This window comes from Mus caroli, unplaced genomic scaffold (genome assembly GCF_978045245.1).
Source record: "Mus caroli unplaced genomic scaffold, Mus_caroli_1 scaffold_9, whole genome shotgun sequence".
NCBI lineage: Eukaryota > Metazoa > Chordata > Mammalia > Rodentia > Muridae > Mus > Mus caroli.
The window spans coordinates 75377206-75401058 of record NW_028227264.1 but is presented as its reverse complement, the minus strand read 5'-3'; the positions used below and the strand labels follow the sequence as shown (position 1 = coordinate 75401058).

Sequence of the window (23853 nt, the reverse complement as noted above, 5' to 3'; positions counted from 1 at the left end):
GGATGGCCTGCTTAGTTTTCTCTGTTCTCTGCTGAAAGGCTGCAGACGCTCAGTCCTTGCAAGCCATGCCCCCGACTGAGCTGGGTCCATTCTGCACCCAGCAAACACCAGGTCAGGCCAGTATTCAGGGCTTAGGGAGCACGTGGCAGGGTGAGGCTTTCAGGAGATCCTCACAACAGGTTGGGCTGTTTCTGTGGCACACAAAGCTGTTCTTTGTCCCCTGAGGGATGGATGCCCTAGTTGGCAGCTCTTGTCTTCTAGTTTCAAGGGGCTTGTTGACTCAGCTTATCCTGTGAAGTTGTGGCTTTGGGGTTTCCCACCTCCTAATCTGTAGAGCCTGGTCAGCCAAGTCCCACAGTGGGAGCCTGGCCTGAGATACAGGTGTTTTTGCATTTTTTGCATGCATGCGCACACTCTGGTATACCTTCCCCCAGCAGCCCCTTCCTTAAAGAGCTCTTGTTGTGAATATTACCCCCTGCCCAAGCATCCCCCCCCCAGATGCTAATGGCACATGAGTGTATTCCATGGGTCTGATGGCCCTTGCCTAAGGACAGGACGGCCTTGCACAGCTATGTCCAACTCAAGATGGTGCAAGGACTGACGAGTACTGAATTGGGTCGCTGGAGCACATCAGAAGAGCGGGAAATCTGGGAGGGTCTGTATAGGGCTGTTGCCTCAAGCCTTCACGTGACTCTTCTGTGCCATAGTGTGGTGGCAAACTTCGGGGAGCAGAAATGGCCAAGGAAGAACTGTCCTATCTCTCTGCCCTATAACATATCCCACCTGACATATCAACAGGCTTGTGGAGAACCAGAGCGAGGGTTTGATATCAGCATTGAAACCATAACGATCGGATGAAACCAGAGAAAGCTAACTTGGGAGCCTGGCTATTTGAGTCTCCTGAGTTTGATGTATCACCTAGCTGGCTCCCAGAGTGGGAGTAGCATGTGCTGCCTCCTCTCTCTTTGTAATAGAGAGAGGTCTTTCTCCACATCTGTGCTTTTCCTACAGAGTCTGGGTCTGGAGAGTGGGAGACTCCACACCCCACTTCCTCACGTCCATTGCCCATTTTGAGATTGCTTTGGCCTGTGAGCCCATGGGGGCGGTTTCATGGCCTGTGTCTCCCAGAATGCCACTGTGTTCTGGTCTGATCCTGTGTAACCACCTCACTGGATGTCTTTCTCTTTGCAGAGAATGTTGCTGAGGAGGTGGGGCTGCTGCAGCTCCTTGGAGACCCCCTACCTGAGAAGATCTCACAAATCGATGACCCTCACGTCGGGCCGGCCTACATCTTTGGACCAGACTCCAACAGTGGCCAGGTGGCCCAGTATCACTTCCCGAAACTCTTCTTCCGGGACTTTTCGCTGCTGTTTCACGTCCGGCCAGCCACAGAGGCAGCAGGGGTGCTGTTTGCCATCACAGATGCTGCCCAGGCGGTAGTCTCACTAGGCGTGAAGATCTCAGAGGTCCGAGATGGACAGCAAAATATCTCATTGCTCTACACGGAGCCTGGGGCCAGCCAGACCCAGACAGGAGCCAGCTTCCGCCTACCTGCATTTGTTGGGCAGTGGACACACTTTGCGCTCAGCGTCGACGGAGGCTCTGTGGCTCTCTACGTAGACTGTGAAGAATTCCAGAGGGTGCCATTTGCTCGGTCCTCACAGGGACTGGAGCTAGAGCGTGGTGCTGGCCTCTTTGTGGGTCAGGCTGGAACAGCAGACCCTGACAAGTTCCAGGTAACCTGTGCTGCCCTACTGCGTGCTGATCCGGGGAGGAGGGGGTAGTGGGGACTAGAGAAAGCAGGTTCTCCCAGTTGATGCTGAAGCCTGTGGGCAACAGCCCAGACTTCCCAGTTTGTGGGTGGAGTGGCATCTGCTCCCCAACTTCTGTTGTTTGATGACTTGAAACATCACAGTGGGCTTGAGTGAATTCTCTGAGACCCCAGGGTCTATAAGAGAGCTACTAGAGGCTATTTCTACCCAGGCTCCCATTCTGAGTTGATCCAGACCACCTTCTCAGGCATGAAGCTTTCTTTGGAAAGCTGGAGACACCAAACTTAAGATGAGGAGAATGTGGGGTTTAGTTAGGAGGGCTCAGTTATTCCTTCTGGAAAATGGGCACTCAGACATTGTATGAAAAAGTTAGCAAGATAGGCATGGAGATATACATCTGGGCAGGGAGAAAGACCTAGAGTTCCAGGTCCATTTGGACTATCCTGTTTCAAAACAACAAGGATAATTTACTCATTTAAAGCTAGCCAGAGTAGGGTCTTTCTTGGACTGCACACACAGTTAAGGGAGCACCCTGCTGGCCATGGGGACAGGGACGTCGCACAGCAGCTCTGCTTAGGTCAGCCATGACTGTCTGTTATTTTAATGAAGACTTTGTGACAGACCTGTGGTGCTCTCCCAGGTGCTGCAGGAAAGTCCCTCACTTCGGGGACCTCCTACTCCTCCTCAACATCCCAGCTGGGATCCCAGCATCCTGGGAACAAGTGCGTGGGGACCCTAAGCTGGCACTGTCTTATGACTCCTGAATTCAATACACCAGCAGTCAGCAGCTGGGGCGCCCCTGCCCAACCCAGACAGGAGTCCCTGTGTGTGTAAGGAAGGACGTGTCCCTGGGGGACAGATGCTCCATTGTGACCCAGACAAGGACCTCCTGTTGTAAGTTGTGCTAAGTCCCATGTCCATAGCTCTCAAAGATGACCTTCTGCCCTCTGGTAGGAACTTTTAACCCACAGGGTTCAAAAGCTACCAGGACTTTGGCATCAAACTGGGCCTCTTTGTGTTTCCCTTCTGATCTTCAAACACGATTACCAGAAATGAGCGTCATCATTTCCAGAGTGGGACATTTGTGCCGTACTGTCGTTTCCATCGTTTCCCAAGGGGATGGCAGGCCCCACAGGCTCTGTGCTTCTCCTGCTTCAGCAGCAGAGCTGGGTGAGGAACAGTGAGCCTGAGGCTGCAGAGGGCAGAGCTTCACACCCAGTGGTGCTGATGGAAAGACACAGCCCTGCTTCGTGAGGCTGCCTCATCTCAAACTGGGTCCTGCTAGGCTTATATGCTGGATATGTAGACCAAATGCATGGGCATTTTCATTTTTAGTGTGTTTGTGAATGCACCCCCCTCCTTTTTTTTAAAATCTCCTTAGTGGGTTGTTGTTGTTGCTTTAGTTTTTTTTTTTTTTTTTTTTTGTTGGGGGAGTCCAACCATTTCTTACTGGTTTATACAGACTCTTTATATTTGAAAGACACTTATCCCTGGTAGTGTATGCACACATGTTATTTCCTAGCCTACCATTTTCCTTTTCACTTATAAACAACAGTAGCACTGGGGCATTTAACATGTTTCTTTGGGCCGGGCGTGGTGGCGCACACCTTTAATCCCAGCACTCGGGAGGCAGAGGCAGGAGGATTTCTGAGTTAGAGGCCAGCCTGGTCTACAAAGTGAGTTCCAGGACAGCCAGGGCTACACAGAGAAACCCTGTCTCAAAAAAAAACAAAAAACAAAAAACCAAAAAACAAAACAAAACAAAACAAAACCATGTTTCTTTGGTTAATTTGGGTCTAGAGAAAACACCCACAATCTTTGATGTGAAAATCCTTTAGAAGGAGGGAGGCCGCTGAGCACATTCTATGAAGATCATAGGCTTTCTCCCTATCCGACCTCAGCAGTCTGACCCTGCCTGCTCCTGTGGGCTAGGTCTCAGGATCTTTTGCACAGATTCAAATCAGATGCCAGCTTGAGAGAGGAAAATGTGCTGGAGGAGCAATAGAAGACAGTTGGATTTAGCACAAGATGTTTGCAGACTTGGTGCTGAGCTCTTTGGGGAAGAGTCACCGTGCTGTGTGTGTGATTCACGACTTGACAGAAGCCTCGCCCAGAGCTTTCGGGAGTCAGGGAACTAGGGAGCCAGGGAGCTGGTGGGAGCCAGATGGATGGAGAGCTAGGCTTCCTCTGAGTCATCTCAACTGAGGATGCTCTGTCCCACCTGCATCCACATGCTGCCAGGGAGAGCCTGGCTGTGCCTCCAGCCTCCCAGGACTGGTCCTTGCTGGGTGACAGTCCTCACAAAGTGTTGCTTTGTCCCTTTGAGTTTGGTTATGAACATCAGTCTATGCTATCAGTTTATTTAAAGCAGGACTTTCAGCTGGACTGCGTTTTAATACAGTAGTGTTTGTTATTTTATGTGTCCTGTAGTTAAAATTCCTCTTGGCTTTATTTCTTTTGCCAGAGGTGCCCTTACTTCTGTGTGGGGTGCTTGGGTGGGTTAAACCCAGCACCTCCCACATGCTGGGCCAGTACTCCCCATTGAGCCCCAGCACTGCCCTGCTTTGTCTTATGAGCTCACCCAATCTTCTTGGCTTAAGATTTCTTTTGTGGCACACGCCTTTAATCCCAGCACTCGGGAGGCAGAGGCGGACGGATTTCTGAGCTCAAGGCCAGCCTGGTCTACAAAGTGATTTCCAGGATAGCCAGGGCTACACAGAGAAACCCTGTCTCGAAAAAAAACCAAAAAAAAAAAAAAAAAAGATTTCTTTTGTGGTTCTCTTTCAACTCCAGCACCCCTTGATCGTGGTATCTGTGACTCCAGACACCCTGCTGAGCACAGTTTTCCTGGGTTGCTCATTCAGCTGTAAGCATCTCGTGGTCAGCTTTCATTTCCTTCATCTAGAATACAGCTCAGTGTTAAAAGCTCTTGGGGCTATGCATTTTCCTCAGGGTGCAGCTGTGACTCTACTACGAAAGTAAATGAACAGGGTGGCGGTGGCAGAGCATATCTTTAATCCCAGCACTCAGGAGGTAGAGGCAGGCTGTCTTACTTAGGGTTTCCATTGCTGTGAAGAGACACCATAACTGAGGCAACTCTTTTTTTTTTTTTAAAGATTTATTTATTTGTTATATGTAAGTACAATGTAGCTGTCTTCAGACACTCCAGAAGAGGGCGCCATATCTCGTTACGGATGGTTGTGAGCCACCATGTGGTTGCTGGGATTTGAACTCTGGACCTTCGGAGGAGCAGTCGGGTGCTCTTACCCACTGAGCCATCTCACCAGCCCCGAGGCAGCTCTTATAAAGGACATTTAATTGGGGCTGGCTTACAGTTTCAGAGGTTCAGAATGGTATCATCATGGCGGGAAGCATAGCAGCGTCCAGGCAGGCATGGTGATCTAGAAAGAGCTGAGTGTTCTGTATCTTGATCCAGAGGCAGCCAGAAGGAGACTGGCTTCCAGGCAGCTTGGAGGAGGGTCTTAAAGCCCATGGCCACAGTGACACACTTCCTCCAACAAGACCACACCCACTCCAACATGGCCACACCTTCTCCAACAAGGACACACCTCCTAATAGTGCCACTCCTTGGGCCAAGCATCTTCAAACCACCACATAGACAGGCAGATCTCTGAGTTCAAGGCCAGCCTTGTTCCAGGAGAGCCAAGTCTATGAAGAGAGACCCTGTCTTGAAACACACACCCCCAAAAGTAAATGATGTGTGTGTACTGGGGCCATGAGGTTGCCCCAGCTATCAAGTTCATGATATCAGGCCTGTCCATGTGAGAGGAGGAGCAGGCAACGGAGATCAAAATCTGACTCTAACATTTCTATTCCTGATCAAGGGACAATGGAGAACTCCTAGGTCTCCATTCAGTCCATCAATCAGGTTGCTTTTCAGCAGTCTTTCCCACTGGGTCCTCGAAGTGTTTCCTCTTAAAAAGTTCCGCCAACATCTCTCCCATTCATCTGAAATGGCAGGTTCATTGCTACATCATGGTATGCAGTTTCCTTCCTTGGTGAGTTAAGAGACCAAAGGCTGTGCTGAAATGGCCTGTTAGGACCTGATCACAGGGAGGGAAAGACCTGAATGAAGCCAGAGGCTCACTAAGTAGTGTGGGGAAATGGATATAAAGCAGTGGCCAGCCGGAGCCACCAGAGCTGTGAGACATGGTCGGGTCACAGGGCAGCAGGAGCTAGGCTAGCCATGTGAGGTAGAAAAGGGAGGGAGGAAAAGGTCTGCCGACTTTGAGACTGAGGGAAGAGGGGTGGGGCCGAGAGGCCACCCTGAGGGCCATGGGGAAACCCAGATATAGTTTATGAGACAAAACCAGTGGATAGCCCCACACCATGGCTTCAGCCCCTGACCTCTGCTGGCTGGTATAGCAGGTTCAGGTGAGTCCAGACAGTGTGTGTGCCTCCTCCTGATGCTGGCCAGTTTTAGTCACTTCCCCACCACACCGAAGCATCATTGGTCAGGGTGGTAGGAAGAGTTTCACGTGGCACTCATCTGTAAATGTTGACAGTCCCCCCAGTTTCCAAGGTCCAGATTGCATAACTCTTGGGTCCAAGTCCGTTAAATATTTGCAGTGGGTCTTAGGCCTTTTGTACAACCATCGTCTCCCCCATTGAGGTTGGGAGGACTCTGGGAGAAGGTGGAAGAGTCACAAGGGCAGGACGCAGAGCACAACTCAGTGCAGACACAAGTCTTTTCTGCCCTCTTTGGGCCTTTTCCAGATGTAGGCACCCAAAAGCCTTGGCAGAGTGTGGCACTGTCCACAGCACTGAAACCGTCTGCCATGTGTCTGTTGGCCAAGACCATTCGAGATGCTCCTGGCGCCAGAATTGCCCCAGGAAGCAGTTTTCTAGTATTTAAACCCAGTTCCTCCTAATCCTGGCTGCTCTAACGGTTACCATGGTATCTGCTGCGGCAGCTCTGAGTGGACTTCTTGGGATATCCATTCTGTTCCCAGATGCTCTGTTGACCTGGGAAGCTGCCTGGCACCTGCAAATCCTTGCTCTCTGAATACTGGACCTGTGCCTGACCGGTGCAGTGCTGGGCTCCTGGGCATGGGTGCTACTCATGCTCACACACACACACACACACACAATCAGATGTTCCTTCTCATATAATAGTAGGGACTTACATGCTTTGCTGGTGCTGGTTGGTTGGATCTCCCAGAATCCCCTTGGACTAAATACAGCCGGTTTAGTCTTCATCTGCTGGTCCAATACTGTCCCACTAATCTTTTCAGGAGTACAAATACCTTTTCTGTTTTTCTCGACCTAGAGGCCTCCTGCACCTCAGATATGGGATAGCATATGGGATAGTGGTCACAGAGTCCCCACTATCACAGGGTTGGTCCTGAAGGGTCAAGCCTTGTTTCTGTGTCCCACTGAGGCCCATGGGGTTGACACAGGCCAGGGCTTTCTTTCTGCTGCTCCTCCCCAGAGACTCCTCTCCCATGACCCAGGGCCTGGGTTTCCTGAGATGGGTGCTGTTGGCCTGAGGGGTTTGTAGAGATTCTTCTGCACCTTCTCAGGTGCTGAGGACACTGAACTGTGGTGCCAGCACCCTCCCACATGTCTGGGGATTGCCCAGTAGGCCAGATCCCTTGTATATATGCTTGTTCATGGCCCGTGAAGAAGGCCTTGCTCTGGCTGGAAATGGCCAAGTCAGAGGGCTTGTGAGATGCTTGGCTCTCCTGAAGCCCACCTCCCTCTCCCTTACCTGGGTGCATAGTCATCTAGCTCCTTAACCTGCCATAAGTAAGCCAGACTGTGTATATACATGGGTATCTGCACTTTGGTATGTATACACAAGTTTTACATGTGTGATTGTTATGAAGGCACACATGCACACATGTGCACACACACAGAGACTTTGCTGTCCTTAATACTGGGAAAAGTTGTGGAACAGGGAGTATGGGACAGACCTAGCCTAGAGTAGCTTTCACCCCGTGTGTGGTGTTGGGGAATATTTCTCAGAAAAGTCAGACTGAGCTGAACATTGAGATAAGGAGAGATAGGGGAGGCATAGGCCAGGACCCAGCTGGGGAACGGAGGTGGAGCTGTTAGTTGTCACATGGTTCTTGGGAACAGGGAGGTATGACTGAGGATCAGAAAGCATTTGAATTTGGGACACCAGACCTGTCAGCAAGCATGGGTTAGCCATCACCTGCCACCTATAGCAAAGGCTCCCGAGCTAGAATGATGGCTACATTTTTCAAATGGCTGGGATAATCCAAAAGTTATTTTGCAATGTGTGAAAAATTGGTATGAGATTCAGATTTCAGTTTCATTAGGACTGCCACGTCCTCGCTTACTGTCTGTAAGGTATTGTTCACACAAGCAGACTGGAAACCCAGAGGCACCTCCACTGGGGCCTCTCTTTTGATCAAGTCATTTTGGAATTGAGGAAGCGCCATCTCTCCTTAGTAAACTGAAATTAGTGAGCGTAGCAGAATACAATTAATGCAAAAATGCAAACACAGAAAGTGTGCCTAAACTCCAGCATTCAAGGTGCCGTCAGACCAACGCCACGGAGCTTGCCCAACAGCCAGCAATCCAGACACCAAGGGCGAGGTGAGGGGCCATGTTTGTCTTGCAGTGTCCCTGATCCTCGTGACCTCCCTCGGCATGGCTCAGAAGCTGCCAGGACTTGAAAGCCGGTTGAGACCCTGCTCCTTAGTCTCGCTGACAAAAGGGAGATTCCCTGGTAAAGTCAGGCTAGGCTAGGGGCCAGCATGAGTCAGAGGCTCTATGTGAGCTCCGCCTCCGGAGCCGCAGGGTCTTAGCTTCTCTCCCTGTTTTTGTGACCAGATATCTGACCAGAAATCTCTTCTGAGAGGGAGACCAGCATTTATTTTGCCTTGCAGTTTGAGAGGAGATAGCCGGGGCTGAGGAGGGAAAGCTTGGTGGAGACATGAGGCAGCTGGTCACTTTGCAGTCCTGAAGCAGAGGGGACAGGAAGTAAGGGAAGACTAAAATGTCAAGACAGGGCGGGCATTGGTGGCACACGCCTTTAATCCCAGCACTTGGGAGACAGAAGCAGGCGGATTTCTGAGTTTGAGGCCAGCCTTGTCTAACACAGTAAGTTCCAGGACAGCCAGGGCTACACAGAGAGAAACCCTGTTTGGGGGGTGGGGGTGGAGAGAGAATAGGGATGTCAAAACAGTTTGTCAGGAACCCAGTTCCTTCAGTGAGGCTCCACCTCTTAAAGGCTCCACAACCTTCCAAAACAGGGCTACCAACTGGCAGTCCAGGGTCCAAACACCCAATCCATTGAGGGACATTTCACTTTCAAATTAGTGATCTTCTGCCTCTGTCTAGGGGATGATCTCAGAGCTGAAGGTACGCAGAACCCCCCGGGTGAGCCCTGTGCACTGTCTGGATGAAGATGATGATGATGAAGACCGGGTGAGTGTCTGTGGTGGTGGTGGGTCTCCCCACTGTGAGCAAGGCTTCTCAAGCAATAATACTGGGAAAAGCCAGAAGATGCCAGTGGGGTGTCAGGAACCCATGGCTCCAGAGACCTTCCCCTGCCTTAACTTTCCATCTCAGAAACCTGGGAATTGTAAATGTCAGAGACCGACACCCCCTCACCCAGTGACACAGTATGATGGGGGATCACCCCGTAGAAAGTGCATGTGTGCACTTGGTTTTGTATAATGTGTGTTTATGGGAGGGGGAATTATGTCTGCCTGTTGTGCGTTGTGTGTGTCTCTTGATGTTCTATGTGTGTCTGTTGTATGGTGTCCATGCTCTTTCTTTGTCTATGTGGTTTTGTCTGTTGGTTGTCTGTGTGCTAGGTATGTATGTCTTTTTGTGTGTGTCTGCTGTTATTTATATTGCTGTGTGTTATCTCCCGTGTGCAGAGTATCTTTTGTTAAGTGTGCTGTGTGTCTCTCTCTCTTGTGTGATGCTGGTGTGTTCGTTTTCTGTATGCTGTGTGTCTCTTGTATGTGTGGGGTGCATGCACACTGTGGTCTGGATGTACTGTGTCTCTGGGTGCCTCTGTTGTTTGTGTGTGCATGCACATAATATGGTGACATTCAAGGAAACCACCCATCTGTTGCCAGAGGATGGGATTTTTTTTTTGGGGGGGGGGAGGGATGTCCAAGTGGAGGTAGCACACCACAGCATCCCCAATCACTAGCTCTTGTGGGCAGAGCCTGGCTGGGTTTGGCTGTGAGCAGTTGATTATGTCTGTCTTTCCTCATGTTACTTTTTCCAGGAGAGAAATCAGAAACGTAATTAGCTTCTCTCTGATACCAAATATAGTCTCTAGTGGATGGGTAACGCTCACACCTGAGTGTGCCGCCCACTGAGCATGCTCACATGCTGCTCATGCTGGCTAGCTGCCTGTCTATCCCACCTGGGCCACTTTGACATTGAGATGTCACTGCAGGGTCTATGGGCCCAGGGGTTATTTGGCCTCTGGGTTTATATTAAGTTACTTACCTTGGTAGGAGGACAGGCTGGCCCCTGGCCTCCCCAGAGCTCCTGGAGGCTGCTGGGAAGGGAAAGCGTCAGGTAGGCGATGGGTGGCAACATGATCGGGAGCAGCTACACTCCATGTATGCTTCTTCAGAGTCAGGCCTAACTGTGGCTGCTTGGGCTGTCTGCCCACCCACCTTGCCTGTCCCCTGAGCATGGCATCTGAGGACAGAACAATCATGTCACATGACAGGCGTGCACAAGCCTGATCCTACAACCCTCTGGCTGGCCTGAGCAGGAAGTCTGGCTCTTTTGACCCAGCAGGGGTCTTGTTTGAAGTCCAGTTGATGCCCTGTCTTTGTGTCTCTGGTCCTAACTTCTTCTTTACTTCCCTCCCCTCCTGCAGGCATCTGGAGATTTTGGAAGTGGCTTTGAAGAAAGCAGCAAGTCACACAAGGAGGTGAGTTGCTGTATGTGGCCAGGGCATCCATCCTCTGGTTCAGACAGGAGAGGGTACGGTCTGTGCATAGTCTGCACAGGTGTATATATGATGCCCCAGCCGTCCTTCTGTCATTCAGGTGCATGCCCAGCAGGGACAGTCTGAGGTTGACCTTGTACTCTCCTCTGGCTCTGATGCCGTTTGCCCTGAGTGAGCTCTAAAGAGAACTTTCTCAGCAGAGATGACCCAGCATTTCTGATGCTGCTGTTGGCTGCTATGAGATCATACATAACTGGTTTGTGTCTAACATGAGAACAAGACAAGTGGCCTTGTCGGGAAGTTTCTAGGTAGCTACACTGTATGCTCATTCTAGTCTAGAGTCTAGAGAACCCAGAGGGACTCCAGATATGAAAAGGATGTTTGGGCTGGAGAGATGGCTCAGAGGTTAAGAGCACTGGCTGTTCTTCCAGAGGTCCTGAGTTCAATTCCCAGCAACCACATGGTAGCTCACAACCATCTATACCCTCTTCTGCCTTGTAGGCATGCATACATGCAGGCAGAATACTGTGTACATAATCAAACAATCAATCAATCAATCAATCAATCAGTCTTTGGGGGCTGGAAAAATGGCTCAGTGGGTTAAGAGCACTGACTAGTCTTCCAGAGGTCCTGAGTTCAATTCCCAGCAACTACATGGTGGCTCACAACCGTCTATAATAGGAATCTGATGCCCTCTTCTGGTGTGTCTGAAGACAGCTACAGTGTACTCACATATATAAATATAAATAAATAAATCTGAAAGGAAAAGAAAAGAAAAGATAAGAAAAGAAAAGAATGTTTGAGTGAACCTCCTGAGCCCCTCTGTGTCCCCAGCATCTACGATTCAGAGTCTGTCTTTAAGGTGGACCTCAGGTGTCAGCATCAGGGAGACTACAAGATGCTGAGTGGCTCAAGGGTGGGGAGTGGTCCCTACCACCACACCCGGAAGAGTTGTTGAGGACTGCTTGATATGTGTACACACGGGTAGGGACAGGCAGGCCCTAGGGACAGAGGACACAGCCATCTTGGATTGCATTCTGTAGCCCAACAGAGTTCTGGGACACGACCCAGTGGGCTGATGGGCTGGTTATGTTCCCATTCAAGGCCCAGTAGCCTCTGCATCCCTTGATGGCCACAGTTGTCACAGGCAACTTTGAGGGGCTTGGCTAATCTGAGAGTCCATGTGGAAGCTTCCCCTTGCGGGAATTAAAGCTGTGGGCCTCTGGTGTCCCATTACCACCCATGTCTGTGATGCTTGTGGAGTGACTTGTCATTATCACAAGAGTGTCTGAGGCCTTGTTCAGGCCCCACAGCACTACCTCAGCCAGGGTATTCCCCAGGGCCCATCTACTCGGACTACACAGTCACTGATAGAAAGTCCTCAGGGATAGAGGCCATGTTGATGTGGAGTACCAGGTCCCCCTGGCCGAGTGTTCTTTGAAACTGGGCATGTGGCAGAGGGTCTGCAGGGTAGACCAGTCTCCTCTGTGCGAACTGTATGAAGTCAGTACTAGGCCAGTGCTTAGACGAGGGCTGAGGGGGAAGTCTCAGAGAGAACATGCCTGTTCCGCACAGCCTTCGGTGACACCAGAGGACCTCACCTGAGCCATCTCTGGTGCTATCCAGCCACAGGAAGTCTCTGGACTAAACCAAGTCTTTGTCCTTGGTCCTCTGGCAGTTGAGGACTCCTGAGGTATATGACACCAGCCTCCAGGCTACTGAAAACCTGTAGCATATACCTCTGAAGAAATGGATTCTAACGACTGATTCTAACGACTTCTTATCTTCCCAAGAAGTCTGCAAAGCCTTTCATAAGCTGTAAACCCCAAAGCCAGCCAGGATGGCCAGCTCATACATGCATGGGACAGCTGTACTGCCGAACAAGAACAACAGAGCCAGGTGTCCTGTTTGCCTCTTGCAGGATACATCTCTACTACCTGGGCTCCCTCAGCCACCTCCTGTCACTTCCCCACCCCTGGCTGGAGGCAGCACCACAGAAGATCCTAGAACAGAAGAAACGGAGGAAGACACCACGGTAGATTCTATAGGAGGTAAAATTTTTCTAGATATGCTGTGTGTGTGTAGTGTGTGCATATGTGCATGTGTATGTATGCATGTGTGTGTGTGTATGTGCAGTGTATGCATGCTTGCATGTGTGTGCACACACACATGGTGTGTAGTGTGTATGTATGCATGTCTGTGTATATGCATTCGTCTTGTAGTGTGTGTGGACATGTGCACATGTATGCATGTGTGCATAAGTGTGCATGCATGTTTGTGTGTCTAGTGTGTGTGCACGTGTATGCATATGCGTGTATATGCATGTGTGTGTGCCTGTGTGTTGGATGAGAGTTATTTCAGAGCCAGAAGTGTCCTCATCTGAAGCTTTTCTGCCTTCTAAGAAGGTCCTGTTCAGGCAGGATCCTGGCTGGGCCCCAGGAGAGTTCTGAATCAGGCAGCTGTGACACATCTTTTGTCAGAGATCTTGGCCTGTATTGCCTTTGTCTGTCATGTCTAAGAACCTTCCCAGAGATGCTATCTCCTGGTTCAGGACCATCAGTTTGCTAGTCAAGTGTGAACTAATCCAAGGGAGGGATGATGTAAGGGAAAATATGTTCTTAGCCCAGACTGTGCCATGGGTCAGCATATAGGGTTGGACATGTCTCCTGTAGAAGCCACTGTCTGGGAGAAGTGCACAGGGCCCCTGGCCTGCAGGAGACAGGGATGGATGCCTGAGGCATGCCAAATGTGAATTGTGTGTGTGTTCGGATAGTCTCTGTATTGCCGCATAACAGCAAATGCTGGGTAACAGCGTAACCTCACAGCTCAGTGGGATTGAAGTACAGTGGAGCCCATGTGTGGGCCTCTGGGAGTCCCCAGGGCTTCCAGTGCTCTGGAGAGAACTGGCTACAGCTCCTCCTGATGCTATCAGGGCTCAGGTACTCGAAGATCTGAGTTACAGGGTCTCGATTTCCATGGGTCACCAGCTCTGGCTGCCTTCCTTTGTTACCACACAAGTCAAGCAAGGCTGAGAAGTATTGATTTTCCTGGCTCATGGGTGGAGTCTTACATCCTACCTGTGCTGTGTGAGCCCATGGGACTGGAGGTGAGGTCTGCCTTCACTCCCATCTTCCTGTGTCCTGGGATCCCAGAGAAGACAAGAGAACATGACCCCTACTCTGCCAGGTTTCCCTGGGCATCCCCACCCCCACCCCATTGCTCTGGCTTCTGTCACCACAGACAGTTGGCTTTTCCCAGGACTGCACATGTGTTTGTTGTATGGGGGGCTATGGGGACACAGTAAGTAGCATCTGGGCTTGCTTGGCACTGTGTCCCTTTTATAAAAAGCTTCTGCTTGATAGCCAGTCGGTTGTTGACCTACCATCCAAAGTGTGGACAGACTACATGTATTTGCCCATTTACCTAGTTAGTGATGGGCATAGGCACTTTGTCCAGTTTGAGGCGATTGCAGAGAAAGTTATTCTGGGGTTTCTGTCTCATCAGGAGGTTTGTCTCTTTGCCACCCACCCCAGTGTGTGGGTGTCTCTGCACCTCACCTTTGATGGTCTTTAGATATCACTGTGTCTGCCATTGATGGGAGGTGGCTTGCCTTGTGCTCCTTCCCTCTCCCCCACTTCTTAATCCCTTCCTATCCTACCCTCTGGGGATGTGAGTGTGTTATGTGTGTATATATATAATCTAAATATAGATATAATATCTACATTTATATAGAGATATCTCTTTGCATATGTGTATGTGTGAGTGTGTGTGTCAAGCTGGTCTTGAACCTGTGACCCTCCTGTCTCATCCAGCTTCATTTTCTTAACAGCATCTTTAGAAAAGAAAAACATTCAGATTTTTTGCTTGAAAATCAAAGATCTCAATCCTGGTATCTTCTAAGACTCTGCCCAAGGGGAATCCAAAGACCTATTTTTTTTTTAATTTTTAATATTTTTTATTACATATTTTCCTCAATTACATTTCCAATGCTATCCCAAAAGTCCCCCATAGCGCCCCCCACTTCCCTACCCACCCATTCCCATTCTTTTGGCCCTGGCATTCCCCTATATTGGGGCATATAAAGTTTGCAAGTCCAATGGGCCTCTCTTTCCAGTGATGGCCAACTAGGCCATCTTTCGATACATATGCAGCTAGAGACAAGAGCTCCGGGGTACTGGTTAGTTCATCATGTTGTTCCAACTATAGGGTTGCAGATCCCTTTAGCTCCTTGGGTACTTTCTCTAGCTTCTCCATTGGGAGCCCTGTGATACATCCAATAGCTGACTGTGAGCATCCACTCCTGTGTTTGCTAGGCCCCGGCATCGTCTCACAAGAGACAGCTATGTTTGGGTCCTTTCAGCAAAATCTTGCTAGTGTATGCAATGGTGTCAGCGTTTAGAAGCTGATTATGGGATGGATCCCTGGATACGGCAGTCTCTAGATGGTCCATCCTTTCATCACAGCTCCAAACTTTGTCTCTGTAACTCCTTCCATGGGTGTTTTGTTCCTAATTCTAAGAAGGGGCACAGTGTCCACACTTTGGTCTTCATTCTTCTTGAGTTTCATGCGTTTAGCAAATTGTATCTTATATCTTGGGTATCCTAAGTTTTGGGCTAATATCCACTTATCAGTGAATACATATTGTGTGAGTTCCTTTGTGATTGTGTTACCTCACTCAAGATGATGCCCTCCAGGTCCATCCATTTGGCTAGGAATTTCATAAATTCATTCTTTTTAATAGCTGAGTAGTACTCCATTGTGTAAATGTACCATAATTTCTGTATCCATTCCTCTGTTGAGGGACATCTGGGTTCTTTCCAGCTTCTGGCTATTATAAATAAGGCTGCTATGAACATAGTGGAGCATGTGTCCTTCTTACCGGTTGGGACATCTTCTGGATATATGCCCAGGAGAGGTATTGCTGGATCCTCCGGTAGTACTATGTCCAATTTTCTGAGGAACCGCCAGACTGATTTCCAGAGTGGTTGTACAAGCTTGCAATCCCACCAACAATGTAGGAGTGTTCCTCTTTCTCCACATCCTCGCCAGCATCTGCTGTCACCCAAAGACCTATTTTTAATTCTTTAAAAAACTGTTTCCCCACTTGGCTCTGTCACTGTTTTCCCTGACTCAGAGCTGACTCTAAGATGTGGAAAGTCACCCTCCCCGACTCGAGTCTATTTCTGGCTCTATTCTGTGCTTCCGATCTCCATGCAGGTCCTTCTGTGCCATCCCCATCTGTCTCTCAACTGTGACTCTTGGCTCTTCTCTCTGTCTGTCTTGATCCCATCCTCATCAGGTAGCTCAGCCCTCCAGTCTGCTCTTTGCCTTGCAGTTACAGGGGGTTTTTGCATGGTCACCTAAATTGTGGACTGTGGTTGTTCCCTGTCATGCATCCACAAGCGAAGGAAAAAAAAAAAAAACCTGCCAGAGTTTTGATGGGGGATAGGTTTGGCAGTCTTGTCGTCTTGGTAATGACTCTTGAGATCCATTATTGCCTTTTGTTTGGGTCTTGTTTGATCTCTCTTAGCAATGTTTGTATAGTTTTAAATACCCTAGAGGCACTCACTGCTTTCAGGTTTGCTGAACCTGACATTCTAGGAAAGTCTTGCAGCCGCAGCAGGGAGAGCCTATGCTGCCCTCTTGTGGTCAGACTTGGTAATTGTCTCCTGCAGTTGGGGCTGTTTGACTATGGTGGATGGAGGTTGCAGGTGGTGCGTGTGCGTGTGTGTGTGTGTGTGTGTGTGTGTGTGTGTGTGTGTGTGGTCATCTTGATCAGGATTGTGTGAGTGTGTGTGTGTGTGTGTGTGTGGTCATCTTGATCAGGTGTCTGGCTTACTCCTCACTAAAGAAATGTGCCTATGACAGGGTGTGGGCAAGACCATCAGCATGCCCCTTCCCCAGGACCCCAAGAATGAGTAAGGGCCCCGAGCACACTGTTTGTGTGACTCATAGGTTTGGCCACTCTCATTTGCCACTGCAGACTCTCAATCCTGCCAGGCAGTGAGCTCAGCCAGGAATAGCTCTGTGAGCATCAGTTCTAACCCAAGATGGGGGCTCTGTGCCCTAGCCAAGGTCCACTAGATGCTTCTAAATAGTGCTCAAGAATTAGAGATTTCTCTTGGTCCCCAAAAGATATGACATGTCGACAAGGTATATTTTCACTGTCTGCCACTGGTGAGAAGCTGTCAGTAGCCACCTCCAGGTGTCACCTCACAAACCTTATTGATCACAAGGGGATGGCACCCCAAACACGCAGGAAGGACCTATTATGTGGTTCCCGATGTGCTCCTGAGCCATAGCTGATACCCAAGATTTGGGGGAGGCAGAGGGAAGAATTGGAAGTGTTTCTTGTATGTATGCATCTGTAAAAACCATTCTCACTCTCAAAGGCTGCCTGAAACCAGGCAGCAGGCCCACTGGGCCAAACTTTGGCTCCAGGAGCACTTGTGAGTTGAACACATGTGAATGACATGAAGCCAACACAAAAAGAGATCCTGGGTTGGTGTCTTCCTGGTTCCCAGAGAAGAAGCCAGGGGAGAACTCGGTGTGGGCCACTTATCAGGTCAAACTCCTTTGTTAAGCCTGGGCTCCCTGAATATGGCTGTCTTGTGAGGGTCAGTATTCAAGACAGAGATCTGGACAAGTTCCACAAATGTCCAGACAGTTCTGCAGCAGGGGAAATGATGTGAGTGTATGCCTCTGTGTGTGTGTGTGTGTGTGTGTGTGTGTGTGTACACGTGCCTTTATGTGTCAGAGGCACAGTGTGGATGATGGGGTCTCAGAGAGCCTCTGGGGCTCATTCCTTAGAATTTCTGCTGGTTTTCTGTTCTTGCATGGTTGGTGGAAGAGGGTTTTGATGGTGGAGTGTTCAAACCAATCCAGGACTCTTCTTGGGCATTTCAGTTGTCCCTGGACTTGCTCTAAATGGCTGTGTGAGTCTGTGTTGACTTGTTTTCCTCTCCTGTTGCCAGTGCTAGGTGGCCATTCCCCTTCACCATTCCCCGGGCCCCTGCCCTCGGGGCTTTTGGTGGGTGGAAAGACAGGTGGCCATTCCCATAGCCTGGGTCCCCTGGGCTATGGATGAGTGGGAAAACAGAGCTTAGGAGTGAGACTGAGAGCCTGGGGCTGTGGGAAGTTTGACCGGATCTTCTCTCCCTCTTCCTAGCTGAGACCCTTCCTGGCACAGATTCAAGCGGTGCATGGGATGAGGCTATCCAGAACCCCGGAGGTGGCTTGATAAAGGTGAGGCCACCTCCCTATGACCTTGTCACAGGACACCCTGGGATCCTCAGAGTCTTCCGTGTGTCTCACTGAGTTTACCAAAGCCCTCAGGCCCATACTCCTTCTTTCAGCCCTCTGCTCTGTGTTCTGCACACTCTGCCCTTGCAAATCTCTCTGCCTTGAACCCTCCCTCCACACCCCGCTGAAGTCCTTCCTTAGATTTAGTGCCCAGAGAATGTAGCAGCGGTGCGAGGTGGGTTGGTATATAGCCTGCAGCAACCAATGTCCTCTCTTGTCCCTAGGGAGGTATGAAAGGACAAAAGGGAGAACCGGGTGCCCAGGGCCCACCTGGCCCAGCTGGGCCCCAGGGTCCTGCCGGTCCAGTGGTCCAGAGCCCCAACTCACAACCTGTCCCTGGAGCACAAGGACCCCCGGGACCTCAGGGGCCACCAGGGAAGGATGGCATTCCAGGAAGGGATGGTGAACCGGTAAGTACTGGTCTCTCCTTGAGATCTGGGCAGGAGCTGAGGTCCCTGACTGGGGCTGGTGGAAGAGTTGATTGGAATCAGAGGAATAGTATCCTTGGATCATGGGGCTCCATCATCCCTCCTGATATGCATGGAACTAGAAGGGGATTGGAGCATGGAGGCCAGGCATGCCCAAGGCAGCCCTGGATCTATCTAATCTCTGTTGGAGAAATGCTGTCTGTTGTGGGTCTTGGTCTGTCAGAGATTCACCGTGACCATGAATAAATTTCAATAAGAAGCGGCTTCATTAAATACTGGTGCCAGATACCCACGACACTGGGACTGTAGAGGAGGGCCCTCCCTAGAGGTGTCATATAGTTATAGCAGTCTGAGGCTTATAAAGTAAGAAACCACAGGATTACATGGATTCTGTGCACTTGAAGTCAGAGTCTGATTTTTTGTTTTGTTTGTTTGTTTGTTTTTTCGAGACAGGGCTTCTCTGTATAGCCCTGGCTGTCCTGGAACTCACTTTGTAGACCAGGCTGACCTCGAACTCAGAAATCCGCCTGCCTCTGCCTCCCGAGTGCTGGGATTAAAGGCGTGTGCCACCACGCCCTGCTGAGTCTGATTTTTAACATATATATCTGTAGGTGTCCTAGTCATTGATTAGGGTAAGCAAGTTGGATTACAAATAGCAGTAATAGCAGTAAGCCTTTCTATGATCTATTATCTTACTAGAACAGCAAATTTTATAAGAATCAGTCATTTAAAAAATATTCTTGGGCTGGAGAGATGGCTCAGTGGTTGAGAGCACTGACTGCTCTTCCAAAGGTCCCAGCAACCACATGGTGGCTCACAACCATCTGTAGTGGGATCTGATGCCTTCTTCTGGTGTGCCTGAAGACAGCTATAGTATATTCATATACATAAAATGAATAAATGGATTTAAAAAAAAAGAATAGTCTTTAGTCCACTGGTGCTGGCAATATACCATTAATCCCAGCACTCAGGAGGCAGAGGCAGACATATCTGTGTGAGTTCCAGGCTAACCTGGTCTACAGAGCTAGTTCCAAAATAGCCAGGGCTACACAAAGAAACCCTGTTTCAAAAAAACAAAACAAAAAGAATACTCTTCAACATCTGGGGGGGGGGCAGGAAGTGAGCTGTTAGGGGCTTATACATTAGAGGCATTTTTGCTTTCTGGACTCTCAAGCACTGTGAGTTTAAACTTTAAATGGAGTGTTAGTCATTACGCTGTCAGGAGCAAACAGCTGTCCAGGTTCTTAGCTTTACACAACAGGGGCTCAGAGAACGGGTTGTTTCTGTGTCTAGTCTTAGTGAGTTGCAGTAGGACCATTTCCATTAATAAGGGCTTTTCTTGCATGTTACAGGGTGACCCTGGTGAAGATGGGAGACCGGTATGTCTGCCTTTTCTCTGCTCCAGACATTGTATGGCGTTTACCCAGGCTCCACGGGCCATCTGCATACAGCACAGGGCGATGGTTTCCCAGAGAGGCCACAGAAAGGAGGCTTCACTTGGGCTGGACTTTATGTCTAACTACAGGAGGCCAAAGGGCACTTCCATGCTCAGGAGACTTCTGAAACCGTGAGGTGGTGTTTGCAGATCCTCAGAGGGGAGGAAGCACCATAGAGAGCCAGGAAGGCAGCGAGCTGAGCAAATGGGGTTCTTCATGCTGCCAGAGTGGCCACAAGGAGCTCTTTGTACCTGACAGAAAGTCGTGCTGAGAAAGCACACGGCCTAAGCTCAGTCATAAGCAGAGGTTTCCCTGAGCCAAGAGTGTCCATTGAGTTTGCACATAAGCATGCGCACGCACACACACGCGCACGCACACAGAGTGGACTTATCAACTAAGTGGATGTCTTTGAAGACAGCACATGCCATTGCACTGTGATAAGACTCTCTATAGCCAGTGGTGTCCCTTTTAAATCCTGGTTTTTTTCTCTGGTGTTCCTGGAGTGGCATGGCTCCTTCTGGCTTTTATCCAACCTCCATGGACTCCTGAATGTCTTGACTCCCATTGGCCACCTGCTCTGGAATGGGGAGCATTTGGGGCTCAAGAATCATTGCTCTAAGGGAAAGAGATGCTTCTCTCTGCCTAGCCCCTACCCTTGTCTTGTAGGGTGACACTGGACCTCAAGGCTTTCCAGGGACCCCAGGAGATGTGGGCCCTAAGGGCGAGAAGGTAAGTACACGCAGTCAAGGGCGTGGCCGCTTTCCTGGCTCAGCTCCTGCCTGAAAGTGAGGACCATGTGTTCTCAGTGTGACAGATCTGTCTTATGTTCCAGGGAGATCCTGGTGTTGGGCCCCGAGGACCTCCAGGGCCTCCAGGGCCACCAGGACCCTCCTTCAGACAGGACAAGCTGGTAAGTTCCTTTGGCCTCCTCTATGCCAGGTCCCAGTACTCAACTTTAGGAACCGGTTCCTGATAGTGTTGGTCCAAGAGAATGGGCTCCCACTATGTGCTTGGGATGGTGATGTCCCACCTCCCATCTCAGGCATCTTTGGTTGGTTAGGGGACAGCTGGGTGGTGCTCCCCGGTACTCAGGACTGTGTCCTGAGATGCCTTCTCTTGTCCTCCCCTCAGACCTTCATTGACATGGAGGGATCCGGTTTCAGTGGAGACATAGAGAGCCTTAGAGTAAGTGGTTACACCCCATTGTCACTGGGCACGTGTGGAGTGTGATGTCTGAGATATCACTGGGGACCCTTGGGGGTGGTTCAAGACTAGCTGGGCATGTGATCATTGCTCAGCAGGGCCTTGGATTCTATGATGTACTGTCTCTCTCATGTTCAGGGCCCACGAGGCTTCCCTGGCCCCCCGGGGCCCCCTGGTGTCCCAGGACTCCCTGGTGAGCCAGGACGCTTTGGGGTCAATGGTTCCTATGCACCAGGACCTGCAGGCCTTCCTGGTGTACCTGGGAAGGAAGGACCCCCCGGTTTTCCAGGTCCCCCGGTAAGTTCTGCTGCCTTCCCTGCCCCAGAGCACCCTCTTGACTAGGAATATGGGGTGGGGTGGTCATGTGAGGTTTCTTGCAGGATCTACCTCAGGACTCCCATGCTCCTTCGCAAGGTGGAGGCGGATCACATTTTGGGTTATTCTGAGGATGGCAGGCTACCCTGGGGTGATTCTGGGGATGTTGACCCATTAAGCTGACTCTTGAGCCACACATTTAACTACCTCAGGACTGGGTGGATTCGAACCTTCCACCTTCTACCTTAGTTTCTCCAGCCAATCAGCAGCTCAGAAGAAAGAACCCACACAAAGGGTCCCCGCCCTGTGGCAGTGTCTTCTGAGCCCTGCATGCACCTTGTGGGGACCAGTTTATACCCTGACTCTTAGGAAGTCTGGTTGCCAGCTGTCACCTGCTCCTTATGGATCCCACCTAGCCTATTTCATTGTTTCTCTGTTCCCCTAGGGACCTCCAGGTCCTCCAGGCAAAGAGGGCCCACCAGGAGTGGCCGGCCAGAAAGGCAGTGTTGTAAGTCGGCTCCCACGGTGGATATCACTCAGCACACACCTGTAGTCACAGGGTGGTGGCTACTGCATGCTTGGGGGTTTCTGGAGGGTGCCTGCTGTAGGGTGAGGCCATGGATATAGCCTGTATCCTCAATTTTGGAAGATTCTTGGTACTGGGGCCAGCAGGGCTCAGCTTACAGTCAGGGTCTCCAGATGTGTTTCTTACTACCGTAGAAGGACTAGCGGCTTAGGAGTCAGCGCTTCATTGGATTAGGAAGGGTTACTTCAGAGGTAGGCCAGCCTCTGCTAACCGTGATCTACAGTGGTCTCATACTGCTGAGGGAGGGAGGCCAGTCATGCATAGATGGAGGACGGCTCTCAGCACTTCCAGGGATTTGATGAGAAGACCCCCCTCCACCCTCACCCCTACCGGTGCTGTGTGGTTGAAGGTCCTTTTCAGTCACTTAATCTAGACCTTCCAAATGCTGCGACCCTTTATCACAGTTCCATAGGTTGTGGTAACCCCAGACATAAAGTTATTGTTGTTACTTCATAACTGTAATTTTGCTGCTATTATGAATCACAATGTAAGCATCTATGTTTTCCCGATGGTATTCAGTGACCCCCTATAAAAGGGTCATCTGAGCCCATGGATTGAGAGCAGACTGCTGCTTACAATGAACTATGTACAGAGATTGTCTGTTTTCAGCTAATCCTAAAGGGCTCAATGGTCAGGAGGTTCTGAGAGGCATCCCTGGGGATGGTGTGCTTAGGTGCTTTGTGGCCTTGTGCTCTGGTGGCTCCTCTCCCTGCTGAGCTCCCCAGGGGTTCCATCCCTGAAAAGGGAAGAGGGCAGGAACAGGTGCAGAAACCCCTAGAATCAGCATAATAGCATATTATGTATACTATTAGTCTGATACATTGTATACTATGGGTAGTAGGTCTGACTTTCTCTAATTGCTACACACATGTCTGATTTTATTGTAATCATGTTCTTTTTCCCCATAGGGTGATGTGGGCATCCCAGGACCCAAGGTATGTACAAGGCAATTTTCTTTCTGGTAGGGCTGGGGCTACCTGCTTGGTGAACCGATTCCTGCAGGGGGTATCCCAGTCAGCAGAAGTATGTTGACTATGACACCAACCCTGTGTGTGTGTGTGTGTGTGTGTGTGTGTGTGTGTGTGTGTGTGTGTGTGTGAAAGAGAGAGAGAGAGAGAGAGAGAGAGAGAGAGAGAGAGAGAGAGAGAGAGAGAGATTCTCCTTGGTTCTATTCAACTAAGGCAGTGGAAACAGGGGTGTCAGGTTTGAAGATGAGCTCCCAGTGGGCAGGTATAAGGGAAGGCTCCCTGGGAACTCAGTGGGCAGGTATAAGGGAAGGCTCCCTGGGAACTCCTGGGGTACCTCAGTCAGGCACCTCAGGATCAGAGCTGCCCGATTCAGCATAGTGCCCCTATGGTCCTCCCAGCATCCTTAGCTATGGCTGTACAGGGAATGCTATGCTGCTCCTCTTGTGTTCTGATAGGCATCCTGGCTTGCACTTAGAGAGTTGGGGTGATAGGAAAACCCAGTGGGGAGAAGAGATTGTAGGTATCAGAGGTATAGACAAACATGTCAGAAGAAGATGAAAGAGAGATGGGCTGATTGGGTCGAGTGTGCAAATGGGCACACACACACTTCTTTCTTTATACCATATGAGTTTATCTGCCCTGACACTGGTGTCTGCCCTCTGGTGTTCTGGTCTGTCCATGTGTAGATACATGCACTTGTGTCTACACACACAGAGGGTCTTGAAGGATAAATAAAACAAGCATTTTACTGAGGTTAAAGAGGGTGGTTAAAGAGCCGACAGCTCTACTAGGTACACCCCTGCAACTGAATAGCTAGCTGCCTCTGCAGCTGGAGATCCTATACCTACTTACATCCTCGTTACTCACAAAGGAACTTGTTAGTAGAGGTAGCAGCTCATGTAGCCCAGGCTAGCTTTGAACCCAGC

At 50.0% G+C, this 23853-nt stretch overlaps 1 protein-coding gene across 6 annotated transcripts in view; it reads left to right on the top strand.

Moving 5' to 3' along the window:
* Col18a1 (collagen type XVIII alpha 1 chain) overlaps nt 1-23853 on the top strand; it is a 122836-nt gene that overhangs the window by 75533 nt on the left and 23450 nt on the right. For all 6 annotated transcript variants that reach the window (XM_085842907.1, XM_029482478.2, XM_021174916.3 and 3 more), the window contains 13 exons: nt 1192-1736; nt 9105-9191; nt 10618-10671; nt 12611-12740; nt 17858-17934; nt 18216-18401; nt 19772-19798; nt 20522-20584; nt 20688-20765; nt 20987-21040; nt 21197-21355; nt 21819-21881; nt 22868-22894. In XM_085842907.1, coding sequence (XP_085699033.1) covers nt 1192-1736; nt 9105-9191; nt 10618-10671; nt 12611-12740; nt 17858-17934; nt 18216-18401; nt 19772-19798; nt 20522-20584; nt 20688-20765; nt 20987-21040; nt 21197-21355; nt 21819-21881; nt 22868-22894 — 1550 coding nt within the window. The remainder of the gene's footprint in view (nt 1-1191; nt 1737-9104; nt 9192-10617; nt 10672-12610; nt 12741-17857; nt 17935-18215; nt 18402-19771; nt 19799-20521; nt 20585-20687; nt 20766-20986; nt 21041-21196; nt 21356-21818; nt 21882-22867; nt 22895-23853) is intronic.